The sequence below is a fragment of the Aythya marila genome, assembly GCF_965140915.1.
Source record: "Aythya marila genome assembly, chromosome: 4".
NCBI classification, from domain to species: Eukaryota; Metazoa; Chordata; class Aves; order Anseriformes; family Anatidae; genus Aythya; species Aythya marila.
The window spans coordinates 93,958-115,951 of NC_139045.1; the positions used below are offsets into that span (position 1 = coordinate 93,958).

General features: G+C 38.3%; 1 protein-coding gene across 11 annotated transcripts in view; it reads right to left on the reverse strand.

Moving 5' to 3' along the window:
• Nucleotides 1–206: 206 nt before the first annotated feature.
• WDFY3 (WD repeat and FYVE domain containing 3) overlaps nucleotides 207–21,994 on the reverse strand; it is a 194,109-nt gene continuing 172,321 nt past the window's right edge. For 8 of the 11 annotated variants that reach the window (XM_082759312.1, XM_082759316.1, XM_082759315.1 and 5 more), the window contains 17 exons: nucleotides 21,893–21,947; nucleotides 21,456–21,575; nucleotides 20,924–21,041; nucleotides 19,605–19,711; nucleotides 18,605–18,758; nucleotides 16,022–16,113; nucleotides 15,470–15,682; nucleotides 13,987–14,134; nucleotides 12,362–12,516; nucleotides 11,751–11,909; nucleotides 10,150–10,329; nucleotides 8,874–9,056; nucleotides 8,456–8,552; nucleotides 7,074–7,403; nucleotides 5,899–6,010; nucleotides 5,475–5,672; nucleotides 207–4,644 (listed from right to left, as the gene is read on the reverse strand). In XM_082759312.1, the coding sequence (XP_082615438.1) occupies nucleotides 4,524–4,644; nucleotides 5,475–5,672; nucleotides 5,899–6,010; nucleotides 7,074–7,403; nucleotides 8,456–8,552; nucleotides 8,874–9,056; nucleotides 10,150–10,329; nucleotides 11,751–11,909; nucleotides 12,362–12,516; nucleotides 13,987–14,134; nucleotides 15,470–15,682; nucleotides 16,022–16,113; nucleotides 18,605–18,758; nucleotides 19,605–19,711; nucleotides 20,924–21,041; nucleotides 21,456–21,575; nucleotides 21,893–21,947 (2,542 nt within the window). In that variant the 3' untranslated portion in view covers nucleotides 207–4,523. Of the gene's footprint in view, nucleotides 4,645–5,474; nucleotides 5,673–5,898; nucleotides 6,011–7,073; nucleotides 7,404–8,455; nucleotides 8,553–8,873; nucleotides 9,057–10,149; nucleotides 10,330–10,433; nucleotides 10,805–11,750; nucleotides 11,910–12,361; nucleotides 12,517–13,986; nucleotides 14,135–15,469; nucleotides 15,683–16,021; nucleotides 16,114–18,604; nucleotides 18,759–19,604; nucleotides 19,712–20,923; nucleotides 21,042–21,455; nucleotides 21,576–21,892; nucleotides 21,948–21,994 lie in introns of those variants that run through there. The other 3 variants (XM_082759310.1, XM_082759311.1, XM_082759319.1) reach the window with 2 other exon arrangements.

Sequence of the window (21,994 nt, forward strand, 5' to 3'; positions counted from 1 at the left end):
TGCCAGTGAGAAAAAAAGGTTTAAATATCATACAGCGAGAGGTTCTGCCACACAGACCATCCTGGAACTAAGGGTAGGAGGGCATCTCACCCTCCACGGAGAGGGCAGTGACCCCAAAAGAACCAGTACCCAAGAGCACACTTAAATACACTCTGAACACCCCCCCCCCCACACACACACCACCAAGCCTTCATGAAATGAGTTCACATTTAATGCAGTAAGCACAGACAGTTAGAATCATCAGTAGAAATGACTTTTACAGCCAAATAATACACTTACTGATAAATACCAAGAATGCAGCATGAGTTCTAGTGTTAATCAGCCAAGGAACATGGTAGATCCAACTTCATCAAAGCCTGGTTTTTAAGTAGAGAAAAAATGTTAGCAGCCAGCATTGCTATGTAAGTAACTACCACAGTGAAAACCCACCTTCTTTAGCATTACCAAGTCAGAAAATAGTTTAAAAATGGTTGAAGAATTAGTAAACATATATATTTGGGGATCTTAATCTGTATCTCACCAGATAAGGTCAAGTTCTGCTTTAGCAGTTGTCCTCTCCGTGAGGAAGATGATTTAAGTTTTTAATACTTCCTCCTCTTGCCACGTCATCATGGAGTTTGACTTTAATCATTCTTTACTGTCTGCCTTCCCTGGATCTATACGGCCTACTCTTATAAACACTGTCAAATTCTGCTGGCTTCACAAACTAAAATGACACTCATAAACCAAAACCAATTATACAGAGATTCACAATATCAACACTGCATCACTGTGGATGAATGTACTGGTGTTCAGAAAACAAAACTGTATCAAATGGTAGCAATTTACTCTTTCTGAGGATAAAGAAACATGGTACTCATCAATTACCACTCCCATTTTAAAAATGTTTATTCAGCTGCAAATGTTGCTTCTTTCCAACAAATGCAAAACAGCTTTTTGGTGGTAAATAGCAGTTATTTATTTGAAATGAAAAAAAATACTTAAGTACCTGAACTATTGCATTTAATCATGTATTGTAATTGTGTTACTCTACCTTTTTGCATTGGAGACAAATATACAATGAACATTCAGATATCACAGATTGCACACTAGATAGTAAATCGTCAGGCCTTTTACATAACCACCAAAAAACAGATATTAGATTCTACAATATAGTACAAAATTCCACACTCCAGTCTTAGCCAGTTATCTTCAATTTACTCCTGATGCTGTACAAATAAATGGTCATTTAACTAGGGCTTACAAGTTAATAACAGGACAAAAAAAATATACATTGTACTGACACAAAAAGTCAGCTCTGTTAATAGTCATGCAACAAGTAACCAAACTTGCTGAAATTAAAAATACTTTCTAAAAACAGTTGTAACTGCATAAATATTTTATACACAGTTCATTTACTGAAACAAAAGAAGTCTTTAAATGATACAGAGCAAATATAAGTATCTACCAATTTTATACATAAGAAAGTGCAAAATAACTTATCTAAAGTGTTTTGCTATTGAATTGATGACTGTAGGCTGGAGGCAGCCAACTCCTCTCATAAGCGTGACATTACAGTTGCACACTACATATGAATGTTAAGAGTACATGAGTAAATATCCTACAAAGAACAAGGCAGGTGAAGATGTGTGAGGTACTTGCAGAGATTACAGTCTACTGATGTTAGTGTACATGAGTATATTTTTGCGCAACAAATTTTTACATGGAAAACAAAGTATTTGCATTAGAACCTTGAAAAGAAAAACCACTCCCAAGTGAACAAAGCGGTTGCCCACAGCACCAGTTGCCAGAGGGAATACCAGCAGGTGTTTTGTTTTGTGTTTTTTTTTTTTTTTTTCCCTTCCACACCTCTTACTTGTGAGAATGTGTATTTGGAACAGCTCAACCAAAGAATTAAGTCAGAAAGCCGTGGTTATCAGTTTGCAAAATGCAAATTTGAACTAAACTCTATGTTACAGACTTTGCAAGGCATAACAACCTTGATTTTAGCACGCTGACAAAAGTAAAACACCCAGATCAACAACCATACAACATGCCTATGTGGTCAAACATCATCAACCATATCACCACCCACAGCCCATGATCTTCATGAGCCTGCACTAATACTATCTGTCAGATTTTTCTTTCCATGTTTAGAGTATATCAGAGTTACTGTCACAGTAGCCCTGTTTTTATTAGGGTTTAATAATGTGGGTGTAAAAGCTCTAGTCTGTGGAAATTAATTCTTCCTTAAATTTGGTTTTGATTTGAAAACTGGAGGCAGGGAGAGGGAATCTCTGAGTACTCAAAGGCATTTAGTAGTTGTTAAAATAGCCTTTTCTTCCAACAGAAAAAGTGTAGGCTACCAGCCTATCTTCTGAACTATGCTGGTTTTGCATCATTTTGTGAAGGGTCAAGGCAATGTTAGAGAGAACATCTGGATACAGACATTCAAACACTCCACACACATTTGAGGACTTCCCCCCTCTGGTTTTAACAATAAATCTGCCAAGGGAGCCATGCAATGTAGCTACTTCATCATCATCACAGTCCGGATCCAGAAGGATCTATTTGGGTCAGCTCATTTAATCAAACCTGTTTTTACTCTAGAGCCCTTGCACACTGCTGAGTAGTCTTTCTGTTCATTTAGGGACCTAGTATACATACCAAAACAGTAATTTATCTCATTTTACAGACCAGCACATACATAATAAACAAACTTGTATCAAAATACATATTTAACCTTCAGTGCATAAACATGTGATACCAGGTTAAAGAGTAAGTGGTCAGGACTAACAAATTATTCTCCCCTAGAAGCCCCAGTCAAGAGAAGACAGTGTGCCCCCTTGGCATTGGCAACCCTCTGGAAGTTGCTCATGCTACCACAGAGGATCCCATATTTTCCATGCTGCAATTCCAACAATAGCATTAACCACCTGCAGTCCAGGGACCAGAGTCCACCCAATTCACTCCAGCGAAGAACAATCTCACCATCTGGAGCAAAGACACTCAATGACATTCTAGCGGAGCCACTTGTCTTCTGTTGGCTTGGGTCATATCCTTACTGTTATTTAGAAGAACCCACTGCCAACGTACCTAGATCTATATCAGTTTATCACTCATTTACAAAATACATACATATACATTAAAGAAACAAAACAAACAAACAAACAAACAAAAAAAAACACTGTCAAGACCTCCTTTGGAGAGTAGTCCATGGGCCTATCTGATGCATGTGTTCCAATCTCAGTGGATGTCCGTGTCTCTACTTTATCCCACATGTAGTGCAAAACAAGTGAGAGTAGTAAAAAACAAACAAACAAACAAAACCTGCAATTTAATTCATATTAAAACTTTAAAAATGGTAATGGAAATCTACGGCTGTCCTCGAGTTCATGCCATTTGCTGACATGTGAAGATAGCTCTGAGAAGCATTTCTGCCAGGACCAGCACTAACCTGTTTCAGAGCAACAACTATGTTGTTCCAAACATTTTTTTGCAAATAAGCTACGGGACAGGAGGTTAAATTATATGCACAAGAAATTAATTCTGTACCTGTATGCAAGCCAATTGCTATTCATTTAAATAAGGTAAAAGCTGGTTCTTGCACTGCATGAATCAGCTGCTAATGAACATTAAGTCATTAACAAAACTTTAGCTCTGACATATGTATAAAAGAGGCCTTGTTAAATATGAACAACACGAAGTGGTAAACAATTTGGTATAAAATGCAACCGAAGTGTACAATTTTAGTTCCTGGTTATCTTACAGCTAGAATAAAATATTCCAAGTACTATTTTCAAAATTTTTTTTTCTTTTGAAAAAAACAACATGTAATCCCATGAATAGCCTTTTTTTTTTTTAAATAAAGATATTGTGGGCAACAGAAAGAACAAACATGCACAGACTGGATTTTTAACTGAAATACACATAATGCCTTTGAGTTTTCTTTTTTTGTTGTTGTTATTTAAACATTCATATTTAAGTTGATAGATGAGATAAAGATGCCACACAAAGTATAGCGGTTAATCTGAAATCCCGTGTAACAGGCAGTTAAGTTCATATTTAGATAAAAAGGCCATTATATCTATTTACATATAATATAACTGTGTATCTAACTACACAGTTGCTTGCGAAGAAGGCAGATTTACAACTATCTTCTAAAAAGCCTTCCCCTCCCCTCTCGCCCCGGTAAAGGTAACTAGCTCTACAAAAACAAGACAAGAACTGATGTTTAGGATAAGTGAGGATTTTCTTTATACCATGTCAACAGAGTTAGAGGTTGACAATTCTATTATATTTGAAGTTATCAACTATGTCTTACTGGGCCTTGCTCTCACTTAAATATGCCGTTAACCTCATCATTCACCTTCCATCAACACAAATCAATTCAGTGATCCCTTATACTTTCAGTGCTTAAAAAGCAGTATAATCTTAAGTGTAAACAGACAATATTCTAATCCCTTCTGATCACAGCACAGTACTCTCATGAACTCTTGTAGTGACTTTGGGGCTGGATGGGCTCTTCGTTTGCCGATACCCTATCAATTCCTGGGCCCCTCCTCCAAACCCCGCTCGTGCTGCAAGTTGTAGAAACAGTTCTGGCAGACTCTGACTGGAGATGAAATCTTCAGACGCTTGATTTCAGACTGAAACCGACTGCACCTGTAGAGGAAAACACTGCTGTGATCTCTGGTCCTCTCCCAGACAGACCATTTTTTTTCCCAGTTGAAAAAAAAATTATCATGACTTCAAATACCAGAACACCATTCAAACAAATTCTGATGTAGAAATAGAACGCAGCCTGGCAGAATAAGGATTTAACTTGTACGGTCACCACAGCATCAATAATATGACTCTGCACGTGAGGTAGCTTCCAAAGAATCATCCTTACTATTTTTGACTCTAAGTGTGGCTGCATAGATGAAAGTACTGTCTCCAACCCCCTGGACAAGAAAAGAGACTCCCACCTTTGCTCCTGGCTAGGGGGAGCTCATGTATATCCTGTGTTACATGCTTTGCTGTCTGAGGCTGCATGTTACTGAAATCAGCATCCTTACAGTCCTGTGCACTGTTTGCATTTTGACTGTGTTGCTTCTAGACTGACAAGATGAGCTATTTGCCGAAAAAGCTTTTTGTTTGTTTTTTTTTTTTTCCTTTGCTAAGATACTATGCCTAGAGTTCAAGACTTTGTCTCCCTAGATGGGCGACAGGGAACTTTCAAAACTGGCACCAGATTTCATTCTCAGTTGACACTTATTGTCAGCTGAAATCTTAACTGTTTTTTTTTTTTTTTTTTATAAGGGGGCTTATCTGCCTTTACCATCTCCTGCCTGGAAATTTCAAAGCACTGATGGTTTTTATTCATCAGTTCTGTTTTGGTAAGGGAGTGGAAAATGTCAGTCTGTTAGCAGAATTTGGTGGTATGCAATAACTTTAACCAGTCTAAAATTCTATATGGAAAAGAGTCTGCAAGAGACTTGTGGCTGACTTACTTTTGGCAGAAGAGCTGTCCACAGTTTCTGCAGTGGTGACGCCTCTCAGTGAGTGAAAACCGGACAGCGCAGCCGGAACAGCTGTCTCCCCCCTCGTCCTTCACCCAGTGATCAGCTGCAGATCGGCCTGGCTGATCGCTCACAGACCAGCTGAACACTCTGCCACGACCATCACCAATAAGAATTCTGCTGTGATCCCTGCAAGAAAAAAGAAAAGCATTCCCTTAACAACTAGAGCTTACAGACATAAACAGTTGATTTTAGATGTCAGAATATTAAATGACATTTTATGACCAAGATATCAACTACTGCTCTAACCTAAAGAACCATAGAACAGCATTATGCCAAGAATGCTGTCTGCTTCATACTACATCTCCCAACAATGCCAAAAAAAGCGTCAGGTAATCTTTTGAGAGATACTCACTTAGAGATGCCGAGTGCGGTGATTTCCGCTGGATGTGCATTGTCTTTGCGATCAAATGCTGTGTGCATAGTTAGTTTGCTTCTAAACACTAGCTGACGCTCCCATCTGTATCCTAGAAGTGAGCAGGAAGTAGAAGGTGAAAAAAAGCAAATTTGCTTATTCTCGTTTTTGTTACCCCCTTCCTCCCCAACATAACCAGACATGTGACTCTGGAGAAAGGAATAATCTTTCTCTCTCCAGAGACTGACAACTCTCTGAGACTCAAGTTTCACTCAGGGAAAACAGCTGCTCCTTGATGCATGCACAAAAGTAGAGAACACAACATAAAGCCAACAGCTTCACATTTCCCCAGGTCCAGCTGGTAGTTGCAAAGAAGGTGACATATACAGTGAAACCCAGACACAAAGCCTGACAGGACAGAGTGTTTTACCTGCAATAGCCCAGATTAATATTTCTGCCTGTGGTTCATTTTTTTTCATAACAGCCCATATCGTGCTGTGCTTTGGTTATATGACTAAAATAGCATTGAAGAAACACCAGTGTTTTGGTTACTGCTGAGCAGTACTTGCACAGTGCTAAGGTTTTCTCTTTTTTCCCCATTCTTCCTCCTCCCACCATATAGTGTACTCCCACCAATAGTCTGGGGGTATGCAAGAAGCTGGGAGGGAACAAACACTCAGCAGCTGACCCCAATGGACCAAAGGGATACTGCATGTCAGGTAACACCATGCTCAGCCATAGAACTGAGCGGAGGGCACTTTTTAGTAAAGCAGCCATTTGCTCTGGGACTGGTCAGGCATCAGTCTTCTTGTGGGAGGTGGCAAGTGCCTTTGTACCACTTGTTCTGTTTTTTCTTCCTCTTTACTTTACTTATTATACTATCCATAGCTTGACCCATGAATTTCTTTGCTTTTGCTCTTACTATTCTGTCCCCACATCCTGCTGCAGGGATGGTGAGTGAGCAGCTTAGCTGCCAGCTAGGGCAAATCCACCGAAGTTTTGCAGGGGAAAAAAAAAATCAAACAAAATGCAGCCTCAGTAAATAAACTTTTCTCTTCATTGATCCTTTTGTAATTCATCAGCCAACACTGCTCAAAGCTGCAGAGACACTGCCTTTTAGGTCAATGCTGACAGCATATTTTTCTGACCAAGGAAGCATGCCCAATTTGTTTTACCTGGTTTAAGCTTGCTATAGTGCCGTGCTTCAGCATAGCTGGGGTGCGGGTGGTTAACCTGAGCATGGGGATGCATTTTTCCTTGTCCCTCAGAATAATTCACAAAGATAAAGCCATCTTTCTCATCCAAGCTGAGCTGGTCTGACCAACGCCTGGAGTCGTCAGAGCCACTGTCTGCTGACCATGCTGCTGCCACTCTATTTGATGATGACCTAGGTCTGTGGCTGGTGCTGCCTGGTTGACTCTGGCTCTCTTGAGCTTTCACATCCTGGTCGATGCACGGATCATCTGCGTCGGAGTCGCTGCTGTCCTCTTCGTGGGCTTCCTGCCCTGGATTCATGCAACAGTAGAGACGATGTTGTTAGCAGGACTGCTTATAAAGTGAGCTTTTATCCTGTTCTGCTGCTCCACTACAGACAACCCAACAGGTGCCACTACAGCACGACCAGAGGGAAACCACATGCTGAAATCTCATAGCCTTTGCAAGAGATCAGTCTCCCACCACTGTAAATACCAGCAGGAACCACTATGCTGTTCATCATTTTTTTGCACTGGTCTGTCAGAATACAGCATTCCTTAGCTGTAGGTAGTTACTACAATAGTTCTTCTGCAGTACGCTATGAAAGAAACAACGAGCAAAACTTTCAAAACTACTTAAGTTAGGAAAAAAGGTCCTCCTGCTACTAAGGAAACTTTACACAAGTAAACATCAATAGAGAGACTTGGGTTGACTGAAAACCATCATGCAGACATATTAACAACAAGCTTTGCTTGTAAAAATGCAACTGTCCCAGATGCTGATATTCCCAGTGACACTGAACATCTGAGCTTTATTTATATAACAATTACTAATGAGTATCATAGGATCCACATCCAGATCATATCCTCAACATGAAGACGAAAAGAGAAAGATGAGTTAAACCAATGTCCATAAAGCACAGATCAAGTTCTTAAGCTCACAGAAGCCAGCATTATTTGTCTGATCTACTGACAGAACATTGTGTTGTTCTTAACTCTGCTGTTGTGCTATCGTTTTATTTCAAGATAAAGAAATGTATAGCTTTGAGACGATGGCAACATACATCCACTGGGTTCGCTGACAGAGAAATAATCCAAGAAAGGACCTTACCCCCCCCCCCCCCCCCCCCCCCGAAAATAAAATAAAGGGCATGATGGCCATGATTTTCCTTACTCATTACAATATGAAGCCACCATAAGAAAGGTGGTGAATGAAAACTCCGATTGTCTGTTATGCCTAAAGGACTTATATTCTCCACTGAGAGAAAAACATCTATCATCTGTTCTGCACTACATAGGATTTTACCTACATATAGAAGTGATCAGTTAAGAAGGAAATACGAAACTGTGGGTAGGAGACGTACCTATCTGTGCTTCCTGACAATCCTCTTGCATTTCCAGCACCTCTGCAGGCTCTGGAGCTGGTGTTTCTGGTACTTGCAAAAACTCCATCCGCCAGAACTGGAGGGACAGAGGATAAGGCAACTGACACATACTGAACTCTTAAGAGTTCTTCCTAGCTACTTCTAGAGTTAAGAGGAATTATGAGAATCAAACACTGGTAGCACAACAGGCAGGTCACATCACCATTTTAAGTCCTGTTTTCAAGGGGGTATAGGAAGACATCTATGCACGTGCATGAACTGTACAGGTGGAGCATACCAGTATAGGAGGACTACTTTTGATACTAGCCAAGACCCTGTCTTGGATAGACGTGACTTACCTATTTACTATTACAAAGGCATAAATTTATTTTTCCAAACAGTGATTCCTGGTACCTACCCTGACAACTCCATCTGAATGTCCCGTCACTATGACATTCTGGGTATCCCACTCATTCATCTCTGACACAAAGCAACACATGATTTGCTGGCTTCGACCAGTGAAAGTGTTCACACTTGCGGTAGGGCTGCCGTTAATACTCCATACATGGATATAAGTGCCAGCACATGATACGATATCCCCCTAAAAAGACCAGTAACATCTTCATATTTCAATACAAGTCTTGGGTTTTAATTAAGCAAAAATATAAGCTGAATTTATTTATTAAAGCATCTCACCAGGAACTTTTCAGTAGTTCCTGAGTTTGACCACCTAAAAAAACCTTGAGAACAATATGCATTTTTGAAAACTGTTTGTACAAAAGCAGACCTAGTTACAACCAGGCCATTGTATTTACAGCATATAATGAATAGACCAATTCCTCCATTTTTCATAGCAGAAGCAGCCAACAGTATATTTTAAGTACTTGCCATTCCCAATTAAATGACCTAGCTCATGGTGCCTTCACTCTTTTTCACTGATACATACTGCCTTTAATTTAATTTGTTTCTCTATTGGAAGAAGAGCAAAAGAAGGCCCAACTTCAACTAGTGCAAAAGGAATATGGTAGCTGTGGTTTACTATACTGGCAACACTACAGCAATGATGAGCAGCTAATAAACTGTACCTCTTGCTACCCCCCTCTTGGCATTTCAGCACCATTTTATCTAGATTTCATCCATTAGATTGTTCCAGATGAAGCATGGTCCATCCAGATCAGATGGACCAACTAAGAAAGGTTTCATCACAGGCAAATGTTTTGATGCTCATGGGCACTGGATAAATGGCAAAATGCAACTTATAGGAGTTTCAGAGAGAGGAGCTCTTAGGATATGTCTGTTTCTGCTATAATTGTCACCACAGCTTCATCTAATTCACCTTCTGCTTCCTTTAAATTAAGCCTAAGAGAGCAGAAATCACTCAAGGTCACATATAATAGTCTCCTCGCTCCCATGACAGGTTTGACAAACCACTCTGAACACTGCATTAGTTACACTGCTGCCAGCACTGTTAATAAGCTCTGCCAAGCTTAAGTCGCTCTGCATGGAACAAACCCATGTGCTCCTCTGGACAAAAGATGCAGATTATTCCCTAAACCAGGTCATTCATTTTAACGTGAATTATCAAGTTTCCCCATATTAACGGAATAGCCTAGTCTGCTTTTCTTCATGTTAATAATTTCTGACTCTTGCCTACTGCTCCCACCACACTTGGGTGAATGGTGCTTGTTTCTTACCGTTAATTCATTTATACAGAGTGCTGAAACTGGAGCCCTGTGACCTCGAAGCTGCGTTAGAAATGAGAGTTTATTCAAATCCCAAATGATGCAGGTGCGATCCCGTGATCCACTCACAATTATGTGATAAGCTAGCGATGCTGTTAAGCATGTGACAGTGTCAGTATGACCCAGTAATGCCTGCAAAACAGAACCAAGGAGGAATGTAGTGCAATCAGGAGAGAGCACAAAAATGACTACATTACACCTGAAGAGATTCAGGTAAAGTAAACATTAATAACCTATCAGAAGATCCAACTGGACTGAGACTGGAAGTATTTAGTTGCAACTACTTCCATAATTGAAATTAATAGGAGTCATTTTCTGAAAACAGGATTTCACTGTAAATATCAAAAGGCTCCTATTTAAACATCTGTTGATGTTTGAGAGAAGACGAAGGAAGAGAAGCCAAAATTATAATCAAAAAGTCAAGGTTAATTGCAAGGAGGAGAAAGTTACAAGCAGCTGCTTTGAGAAGACTCATCTTTTAGATTTTAGGCCTCAACTAACCATTGAAACAGGAGTCTGGAATACAGTTGGATTTTTCGCATTTATCAAGTTACAAGTCATCAGATAAGCTGCAGCGACCAGTCTTGCATTTACTCTGACCCCACTGCTGCAAGAAGATGAAAGCAAAGCAACTTAATTACACTACCCTGAAACTCAGGTTATGATGTTTTATCTTGCATAAGCAAAAAGCTTTGGAAACACAGCTTTGGACAGTCATTGTTGTAGACTACTGTTGGGAAGTTCGTTAAAAATTCTCTAAATTTCTTCTGATTAGTTTGAGCTGAAGCTTTCCACTAGGAAAAAAAAAAATCCTATTTTTAAGATGCTACCAGGAACAATAGCTCTTATAATCTGACTACATAGAACAAGGACACACACACCTAGAATACTTTGAGATTTATTTATTTTTTTGGTGGTGGTGGGTTGGTGATGTTTTTTTTTGTTTGTTTTTTTTTAATAGACACACAAGACTTCCTCTGTACCTAACTGCAACTGACAAAACCACAGGTACTTGTTTGTTGTATAAAAAGATAATGTCTTGAATTAACAAAGAAACAACAATATAAAGTTATCCTGAACAAGTATACTATGCTCAACAAATACCATATTACTGTCAGAAAGCGCAAAGTTTTGACCAAAAATGTAATTTAAACATAACAACTCCAAAAGAAAAGACAGAAGTACTTAGAAAAAGGAAAATGAACAGTTGAGACAGTCTCCTTCACTGCCATCCCTGACAGTTTTCAGATGGGGGCAGCACTACAATAACACAGATTATTTCACACAAAATACATCTTTATACTGTTGTTAACATTGCTACCCAATTCCCTGCATCTCCAAAAAGCTCATAGTGGTCAACTATCCTCAAACCAATGCAATTCTAAAGACACAGTTTGCCAATTTTCAATGCAGATCAGTACCGTGACTACTTAGATTTCCAAACGTCTACTTGATTCACTGTTCCAAAGCTTACTGAGCACACAATACTCCTTTCATACTTCCTTGGATCTTGGAACATAGTTTGCCTAATACGCAACTTCATTGTACTTTACCTGTTTTAGTGTGAGGGCTTTAGCTTTTTCTTTGGAGATGCCCATTTCCCACACACACACAGCTGTGCTTGTTCCCCCAGTGATAACTAGTTTGGGGTTGGGACAAATGGCACACAGTATCTGACCCCATTCTGACAAACATTCATAAACAATTACTGCCTGGAAGTAAAGAAAACAAAGAATTACTCGCAGAATTGGAACTTGGTAGGAAAAAATAAAAGCCCGAGTGCCACCCAATGAATGCTGGACCATTAAGTAACTAAGATATCGTTGCTGTCTCTTTTACATTTCCCACAAACAGAAGTAATTCCAGCTTCAGCCATAAAATGGCTCCTGACAGAACACAAAAGGTGAATTGGTGAATTTTACTGGCATTCTTTAATTTGATTTTTTGTTTGTTTGTTTTTCAGGCTTGTTAAAAATTATTATGAATTAGCTTATGTCATTCTGCTCATGTTCTCATGAAGACAACCAGATGGGGGCAATAAAACATACACAGTACAAGCAAATATTATTTCATTGACATGCAAACTAAGTTTCCATTCCTGGATTTCTTTCACTATTGAATAGTTGATTGCTTTCAGCACTAAAACCAATTTCAGATGACAAACCTTGTCTGACTCGTAGGTACCCAGTCTACAGCTGAGGTCTGCATAGCCCCAAGCAAAAGTTTTATTCCAAGTAGGTGGGATGAGAACCTTATTCTGTTCTACTGCCAGAATGCCTTTATCAGTACACACGATCTGTCCCACAGGCTCCTTGAGCTCTAGAAAAGAAGAGTTATCTTTTATTGAATGCAAAGACAGAAACTATCTGATCCCATTAAATACCTGATGCTCTACAAAAGCCAGAGATTATACAATTGCTCTGGTCCCACCTGCAATGCTGCATGAAGTATCCTTCAAGCTTAACATCGCACAGACATTACCTCTTTGACATTTCTCATTAGAAATGATTGCACCATTTTCAGCACAATTAAAATATTACTTTTTTTTTTTTTTTTTTTTTTTGGTATTGATGCCAACATCATTTTGGGACCCTCGCTACAAAAAGACATTGAGGCACTGCAGTGTGTCCCAAGAAGGGTAACGAGGATGGTGAAGGGTCTAGAACTAGAAAGTAAGCCTTATGAGGAGTGGCTGAGGGAGCTGGGGTTGATTAGCTTGGATAAAGGAAGGCTCAAGAAAGACCTTATGGTACTTTACCATTACCTTAAAGGATGCCATAGTGAGATGGGGATTGGGCTCTCCTCCCAACCTCCAAGGGATAAGATAGGGGGAAATAGCCTCAGGTTGCACCAGGGGTGGTTTACATTGGATATTAGGAGATATTTCCTTACTAAAATGGTTGTATGGCACTAGAAAAGGCTGCCCAGGGAAGTGGTTGAGTCACCATTCTGGGAGGTCTTTGAGAGACATGTAGATGTAGAACTTAGTAACATGGTTTAGTGGGCGACTTGACAATGCTAGGTTAGAGGTTGGACTAGATGATCTTAGAGGTCTTTTCCAGCCTAGATGATTCCATGATCTTGGACAAATATTCCCACAGTCTACATTCCTAATTACTTACCTATTTATTTATCTAATTTTGCAAATACAGGCTTCCTGTTTCCTGTCCTCAAGTATAGCCCTGCTACGTTCTGTGTAATGGTACATCCTTTTCTTTTTACACAATACACACATTCATTTAAACATCTATGACATAAAACACTGCATAGGATTTACCTACCTCATGGACAATTAACTTTTGTTCACTGCAATATCACGTATGAGGTCAAAACCCACTTTTTTGGTCTCACTGCAGCAACCAACCTTTCCTGCCGACATTCTCAGTATTTGTTGGCACTGAGAAAAACAATCCTTCTGCTATAGCAAATAAACAGTGAAGCCTCTGCTGGCCCAGAAACAAAGTACTCTGAATATCCTTCAGACACCTTTGCAATTTGCTTCAAACACTTTTTTCCACATTAAAACTTGAAAAAGGTGCTTAGGCCCCATTTTATCCGTGTCTTTTAAGAAGTTACTGCCAAATGGCACAGATTTGGCACTTTCCAAGTATACTTTAAGCTAAGTAATAATAACCTTAGACCATTGTGGTATTTTAAATTTCTTTCTCTCAAATTTACAAGCATTATGAATAAAAGTTAAAACTAAACAAAATATTGAAAAACACTCTCTCATTGAAACTCTGAAAGCTCTGTGAAAGAAACAGAAATAAGTGTTGTGGTTTGTTTTACCTTTCACTGGTGCAAGAGATGGTCGTAAGTTGTCTAAATGATGGAAAAAAATCTTGTCACTTGTGGAACCAGGGGGTACAGAGGTTCCTACAACCTCTCCATTCAGTCGGCTTCTAACACGCTTTGGAGGGTGTGGTTTTTTAAAAAGCTGAAATTCATCAAAAAATTACTTATGATCACAAATTACAGGTTTGCAAGAGCACCGTCTTAAAAAGATCAGTAGTGTCCCATTCACCTTATTAAAATTCTACAGATCAGTAAATTCTACTTAACTGCCCTCAGTGTTCATGGACTCACCACTATTCAGTGTTCATTAATAAATTATAGTAAACATTTTGATGAGACTTCACCAAATAATACAAAAAACAACTAGGATATAATGAGCAAATTATTTTTAAAGCTACCTCTAGCTGCAAAAGCAGATGACGTAAAGCAAGCAAGGATGCCAAAAGTGATTCATAAGATGATGTCGAATTCTGTTGCAGGTTTCCTCCAATAATTTCAAGTGAACTGGTCAAAATCAGGTTCTCATTTAACACCCTAACATTTGCCCTCTTGTCACTCTTATCACTACTGTACTGTTTATTTTTGCCACATTGCCTGTTCTGATATATCTTGTGGCTCCTGTGAAATCATGTGCTTCTGCTACAGTCTAGAGCTCCAAACCTGCATTTGTGTTCCCAGTGAATTGTTGAATTTATCTGTAGTTTCCACCAGGTCAAGGATTGGAAAAATTAACTCATGACATGAAAAAAATTTAACTTTTATCATTCGATAAAAGACAAATAAACAAAAAATCCTACAGCAACATCTAATTCAAGGGAAAAAAAATCCTCCCCAAAAAAATAAGAATTCAAAGTACCACTTCATTAAGTATATTAATTTAGTGTAATCTCACTTAAAGAGTACTCAAAAACTTTAAAACTGCACATAAAAGATAAATCTATGCATGAGTATTACAGGACCTTTAAGTGTCAATCCTTGTAAAGGAAATACTGAGTGCTTTTCCAACAAATTCTCTCAATAAAAGACGTGGTCAAACCCAGTATCTCCTAGAGCTGCTTTAAAAAATGTACATATAGAAATTATTTTATTACAGGATACGTCGATATACCTAAATACCAGACTTTACCTTAAAATGTTGTTTTCATTTTTCCCCTCGACATTAAGCGGTATGCTTCACAGCAGCAACGTACTCATTTTTCCCATGTCCTTTTTTTTTTTTTTTTTTTTTTTTTAAATCGAACCATAATTCATTTCACCTTTATTTTGAGAGTGCAAAATGGAAAAAAGACATTTCCATCTCATGAGCAAAGCTCAAAATTTATCTTAATTGTATCTGTTTTGGAGATGCAAATGATTCAACGTCCCTGGAAGAACATTTATGGACATACACTTCCAGGAAGTTTTGCTCCTCCTTTTCTCTTAAATATATTTCAACTCAAGCATCATCTTGCAAATAGAAATTCTGCAAATGGTGTACCTGCTTTGGTATCTGTCCGAAGTTATTAATGAATCCTATAGTAGCTGTCTCTTTTAATGGATCATTGATGTTGTATATGTCCACTTGCCCCTCATAGAAGAGATGATGAAAGACATTTACAGCTTCAACTGCTGCAGGACCTTGCTGTTTATAGCCAAAGATCAAGTCAATCCACTCATGCAGATGTGCACTCACAAAGTCGCATTCCAGAGCCTGAAATTCAAAGTGCATACATTAAAAGTAGCCATGTCAGTCATTGGTGAAGTATACTACACCTGCCACAAAGAAAGAAGCAGAATACATTGATATATTCTCTTTTTTTTTTTTTTTTTTTTTTTTGTTAAAGCTGAAGCACCTGTTGTCTCAGCTTACTCTCTAGCCAAAAATGAAGTGGAGTAAACACCAGCTCTGCAGCCATTTGTAACAAACAGCCATCAACCCAGAACACATGGACTGGCTGGTAGCTGTGACGGCATGAATCAAGCCAGGCTTCATTCACAGTGTAATGTCACAAATGACATTTTCTACTTCCATTATTAAAACTCAAATTACCTCCCGATGAACTCTGATAAATTCACGAGGGTCTCCTTTTGCCCACGGGGGAAGTATTACATCTCCAAGTTTAGTGCCATTTTGTTTGCAACCTGTAAAAAAAAAAAACAAACACAAACAAACAAAGATTTGGAGACAACCAGTGAAACCACATAGCAATAGCAACAGTTAATTAACAACAACAAAATTTAACACCTTTCCTTTATAAAGAAAGGCCTTTCAGACTTTTATTTTAAATACTGTCTAATTTTTAAACATCAGGCAGTAAAACCTGAAAAATTCTGACTTGGTTATTCAGGTGTGATAGTCAGCAAGAGTAGAAAATGAAGAACTCAAATATTCCTTGCAATGGCTTTTGATGTTGACAATACTAGTTCAGAGTATGCTCTTCAAAGCAAACAATTTTTCTAGCTTGGGGAGTTGATTAGATTACTCAGTTTTCTTAGTTTCACAACATAGAAGTCTGAACTCAAAACCTTTACATTTCCCAATGAAGTGCTCTTTGAACACAACTTCTTGTCTTAGTATTTCTAGTTAGGTACATTTCTTATTTCCTCTCCCTACCATAGGAAAGACCTACTGTAGCATGCAAAAGATCATGAAAACAGCCAGTCCTGTGGTCTTTTGTGGCCACTACACAATCTGAGTCCCATACTGCCAATTCAGCTTGCACAAAAGCAGCCAGTCCACCTACTGGAAGTTGATGCTCAAGAAGACGTCCATCTGGTGGCTACAGCAATCACTGCACCACAACTCAATGCTGGTCATTTTTTTTTGACTTGCATGTTAGAAATTGTTTCATGAGGTAGACATGAATAAACACTACAGACTGAATTTTAGTGAGGAAAAATATTCTGTACTTGGCATCTGTGTGTATACAGCAGCAAACAAGTCAACTGGGTTTATTTTAAAGGCAAATAAATCCTGTAATGAGACAGCTTAACAGCAAACTGTACTGGGAAGACTTGGTGGAGCAGCTCTTTGGCTCCAAGTTTATCTTCTTTGCAATAGAAACAATCTGCATTAAACAATGACATTGTTGTTTTACCCATGGGAATGGCTACACTATGACAGTACAGTACTCATGCACTGACCCTGTCAAGCTGCCACAAACTTTACACCCAAGGACGGTGGTCATTCCTCTTGGCATGTCCTGGACACATACATTCATCACGATCCTAGAGAGATCCCTTCCCACCCAGAATATTAAGTGGTGGCATGTTTCATTTACTGAAACCTTAGTCCTTACAACTTCCCACTCATATTCATGTGTTGTCATTTGTCACTGAGAGACAATCCCACGTTTTGTACTTGCTCAGGGCAAGCTTCCAAATTTACACAGGTGCACAAGTAGTACATTTGCCCAACAGACATTCCTTGCATAATCTAATCAGGCTTTGAATGTTTTCCTATCTCCTTGTTTGGGAGAAAGGGATTGGAAGGGGACTGGGATAATTATGAAGTAACACAAACTGAAGTCTCATGCAGGTTTTTAGCTTTACAGTAGGTCAGAACAAAGCCTGTCCTACTGTTGTTCTAAATGTTGATAGAACTTGTAGTAATCAGACATATCCACCTAAAATTAGGAGATACAGAACTAAATGAACAAGACCTCAATATTTAATGGTAATGGCCTCACCCTTCTGCCTGAAGAATACTCAGGAGATGTGTTTTGTCTTTCCCTACTTTTTTTTTTTTTTGCTTTTGGTTTTGTACATTTGCACTTCCAATCCCTAACAACATTTTGAGGCTATTGAAACACACCACCCAATTCATCTTTTTTGTTGGTATTAGATTCCCAGCAAAGAGCTGAGAGAAGCGTAAAGCTGCTGAGAAGAGTGACATAAACTCATTTATCTCCTATGGACAACGTCTGTGAAACTTGACTCGTTAAATAATTACTGTCACAGAAGTCAAGTGCCACATTACAATAAAAGCTTTGGAAATCTTTAAGAGGAAGTGAACAGTATCAAACAGATTTCCCAAAGACTAAAAATGGCATAAAGAAAATTAAGAGTACGGCAGCGTACATTTCTCAATGCTCTAACTTTCAAAACCCTGAAAAAAAGGTTATAAATATTTTTTGGGGTAATAAAAATCTTTAGTGAAACTGAGAAATGTCTTCTTGTTGTGTTTAGTTGTGTTTAGCACTTCTTAATTTTTGAACCTTTTCTTAAGGCTTTTAAACCTAGAGTTATATTATTTCCATTACCATCATAATGCACTGCAAGACTTGAGAGATTCACTTAGCAGAGATGTATTCTTTACTGGTGATTGCTCACACCATTGTACACCGTTGATCTGTTTTGCAGCTTTGTAAGCTTCACTTAGTTAAAGCAGAGGTTTAGAATTAGTTTCTTAGATTCTTGTTATTATCTGTCACCCACACTCCAAGCACTTATTTCAAACTGCTATTGAGTCTTATTTTCTTTAATGGATGAAATCTGTGAATAATAGACCATGTTTGGTCTATTTTACATATGTGAAAGTAAAGTATATCTTAAAATAAATTATCAAGATTTTAACATAATCTTCTCATAGGAAAAATGAGAGGGACTTTTGTCATGGAGTGTTTTGGCCTACCTAGATCAAAATTGTTGGAATTGAGCAGGAACTCAGGGAGGTAGAAAAATTCCGGGATGAGCTCCTTCACGTCTGCCATGTTGTGCTTTGACGCTGAATACCAGGCCTCCCGGACACTGTGAAACATTCGGTCAGCCAGGTCAAAGTGACCACCCTGTGGGACAAAGCAAGATCATCGGAGTAGCTTGGACAGATTTGCTGTGCTGCAAGAAGGCAAACCAGAACATACTCTGCCTAATAAATACATCATAAAACATAGCATGTTTCTTCCTGTAACACAAAGAATTTTAAATGCTGCATTATTTTATGCTGTGGAACACAATAATAGTGCACAAAGTATGAAGACAGATCTACCAGATTTGAAGGAGTTTCAAAGTTTACTACTTCAAAGTTTAGTCTCTTCTGGTGAAACGCTGTGCCAAAGGAAAAAAATTATACACACACACACACACACACACACACACATATATGTACATATTTTGCCTGGTGGCTTCTGTCCAGGAAAATACTGGAAACAATGTTTTGAGCCCAGTTACCTGTCAAACTGCCAAAAGATGCCAGGCTCTGCAAATTTTGGTTTACTTTAACACTCAGTACTGAATTGCATCTTGGGATAGAAGTATAGGTTTCAAATTTAGCATCTTTCAACACCTCCATAGTAAACTGAAGAACTGGTACAAGATTCTTGCAATGGCAAACAAATAAAGCACAATGAGAAGTGTATTTGTCTTTATAATAAAACCTTTGTTTTTTGTCTGGAGCTATTTTGTTCCATACATATTTCTAAATGTTTGAACAACATGACGAAATGTGAATTTCATTAAATCTATTACAAATAAACATCAAACATCCTAAAGGTTTTTGGACCTATCCCACCTGCGATCACTCAAGATATTTTTTCTAACGTATTTCATGAGATCAGCAGACTGATCACATTTTTCACGTAGGTCTCAAAAGTACAGCAGGAAAGCAACAGGAAATAAGGTCTTGTACTTCTTACCTGTAGCCGTAAAAAAATCTGTGTAAAAGGCTCCATCCGGACAAGGTAAGAAGCCACTATCATGGCAGATGAATAGTGGGTCCCATAATGGTAAGCTGGAGTTTCACCTGCCAAAAATTAAAAATCATCAACATAGAAGAAATAAAGAAGTTAAGTAACAGTAGGTGACAACAGTTACTGGTGACAGTACTAACTAGTGATGCATTGTATTTACTCTGTCACTTCAGACACATTTAAAATTGGCATTTGTAACTTTCATTCTTGGGAAATAGAAAACATTGTGTTTTGTCATGGCCACCACTTAAGTTCTAGCTGCAGTGCAGTAGCTTTAATTCAATGAGCTGTCCAGCAAGACTGCATGGTTACTCATTTTTTATTTTAAATATTTCAAATGTTCCAACAGTGATTTTTTTTTTTTTTGGTTGCTCTGGAATTAAAGGCTCAGTCAGAAATACATCTCAGAATTGTTGGCTACAGAATTTGTAGAGCTTTCACTGTCATAATTTCCTGGGAAAAAAAATCTTCATAAATACACATAGAACACGATTCATTTCTGAAAATGACCGTCTTAGCCACCTGCTGTTTGACCCAGAACAGCATTACAGTAGTTAAACAAGCTTGTGCTGCATATAAAAGCACAGAAAAATAACTATCGTGTATTATAGCTGTTTTGACAACTCACAAGTTTTATTTTCAATAGATTCAATAGATAAGGAAACTCTAAATGGAGAATACACAACTCAATTGCTTATCATTTGGAAGCATTACAAACTTAAGAACATAACAGTACATGTATTTCTTTTGGGGGGTGGGTAGCAAAGAAAAAGATGCTTCCTTAACACAAAAATATGCAGTAAACCAAGAAATGAAAAAACTACTGCCCTGATAACGCAAAAGTATTCATATTCCTCTGTACAATTTATTGTCTTACAGCAGCATTCAAACATTAGTCAAAGAGACAACTGACCGCATGCTTAGTATGTACATGCCCATATCTAACAATTAGTCAAGGTTTAACAGTTCTCAATATACAACTGTTTTCTCTTCAATTTTGTGTATAAAAACATGCCGTTCAGATTTTTAAAAAACAACAATGGAACAACAACATACATATCATCATCACCACCCCTTTGCGTCAATTTAATACTTGTTTCCAAGTCACAAAAAAAAAAAAAAAAAAACCAACCCACCCACATGGTAGAGCTCTGTATATCCAAATCCAGAACTCTTGACTTTATAATGAAAATCCATGACTCCCTCCCCATCACATGGCAGGCACGTGCCCCTCACTTTTTCCTGCAGGATATGTTGTTACTTACCATTGGGATCTTCCCAGTCTTTGTATCGTTTCTTGTACTGGGCTAACCGGTCTTCTGTTTGAGCTCCCATGGGCTTGGCCAGGTTTCTGAATGTCCTGGGATTTGTAAGGTCCAGTTCCTTTTAAAATAAAATGAACATCAATTCTATTTAAAAATGAATGCTTTCTCCATAGGCATAACATCCTTCAGGATGTAGTGCAGAAAACTACTGCAGACTTACACAAATCGCTGCAGTCTTGTACATTGTTACATGAAGGAGGAGCAATTGCCTTAGAACATGCCATGCACTTGTGCACAGCCCAATAGCAACTGTAAAATGAGGATGGGCAAGGACCCGCCTTCATGGGACAGCTAAGCACCTCTAATATCCTACTCACTGATAGCGTGGGCTGGACATTGTAAAACAGATAAAATCTAAAGACTGCAAATAAGGATAAGACTATTTTACCAAGGCAGTGCAAGCCAGCTGTAGTATTTACAAGCATCAAATGCATAAAAGTTTACTACTAAGTTGACAAGATATTTTATTTACCTCTGAATCATAGTCTGCGAGGATCCAGGGGAAGACAGGGTACTGCATAAGATCATTATATGATCTGCCCGCCAGAGTGTTTAAGTGCATCAGGTACTGAAAGTTACTGATTTCTCCTCTCTGAAGGAATACATAACAGTGTTGAACAGTTCACTTGGCAATAATCAACTAAGCTACCAGACTTTCAAGATGTTCAGCTCTCTCCAAATATATGAAACTTAATTCAATGTTACAATGCCTACTCTAAGCTTACATTTCTACGGTAGAACCATTTACTATTTGATGATGATATCATGAAATATAACCCATTAAAATACAGAGATACATTTTCTAAAGCAGTATATTCCACTTGTTCTAGCAAGAGCATGCAACTTACATGCATTAATTATGTATCGCTACAAAATGTGCAATTTAATATAAAAAGAATTTATACTTACCTCCCATCTTTGAGTAACAGATTTTTCTCCCACTAAAGTGCTAAGCAATCCAGACCTAACAGGAAGAAGAATTAAGTACATTTTCTAACTTACCAATAAGAC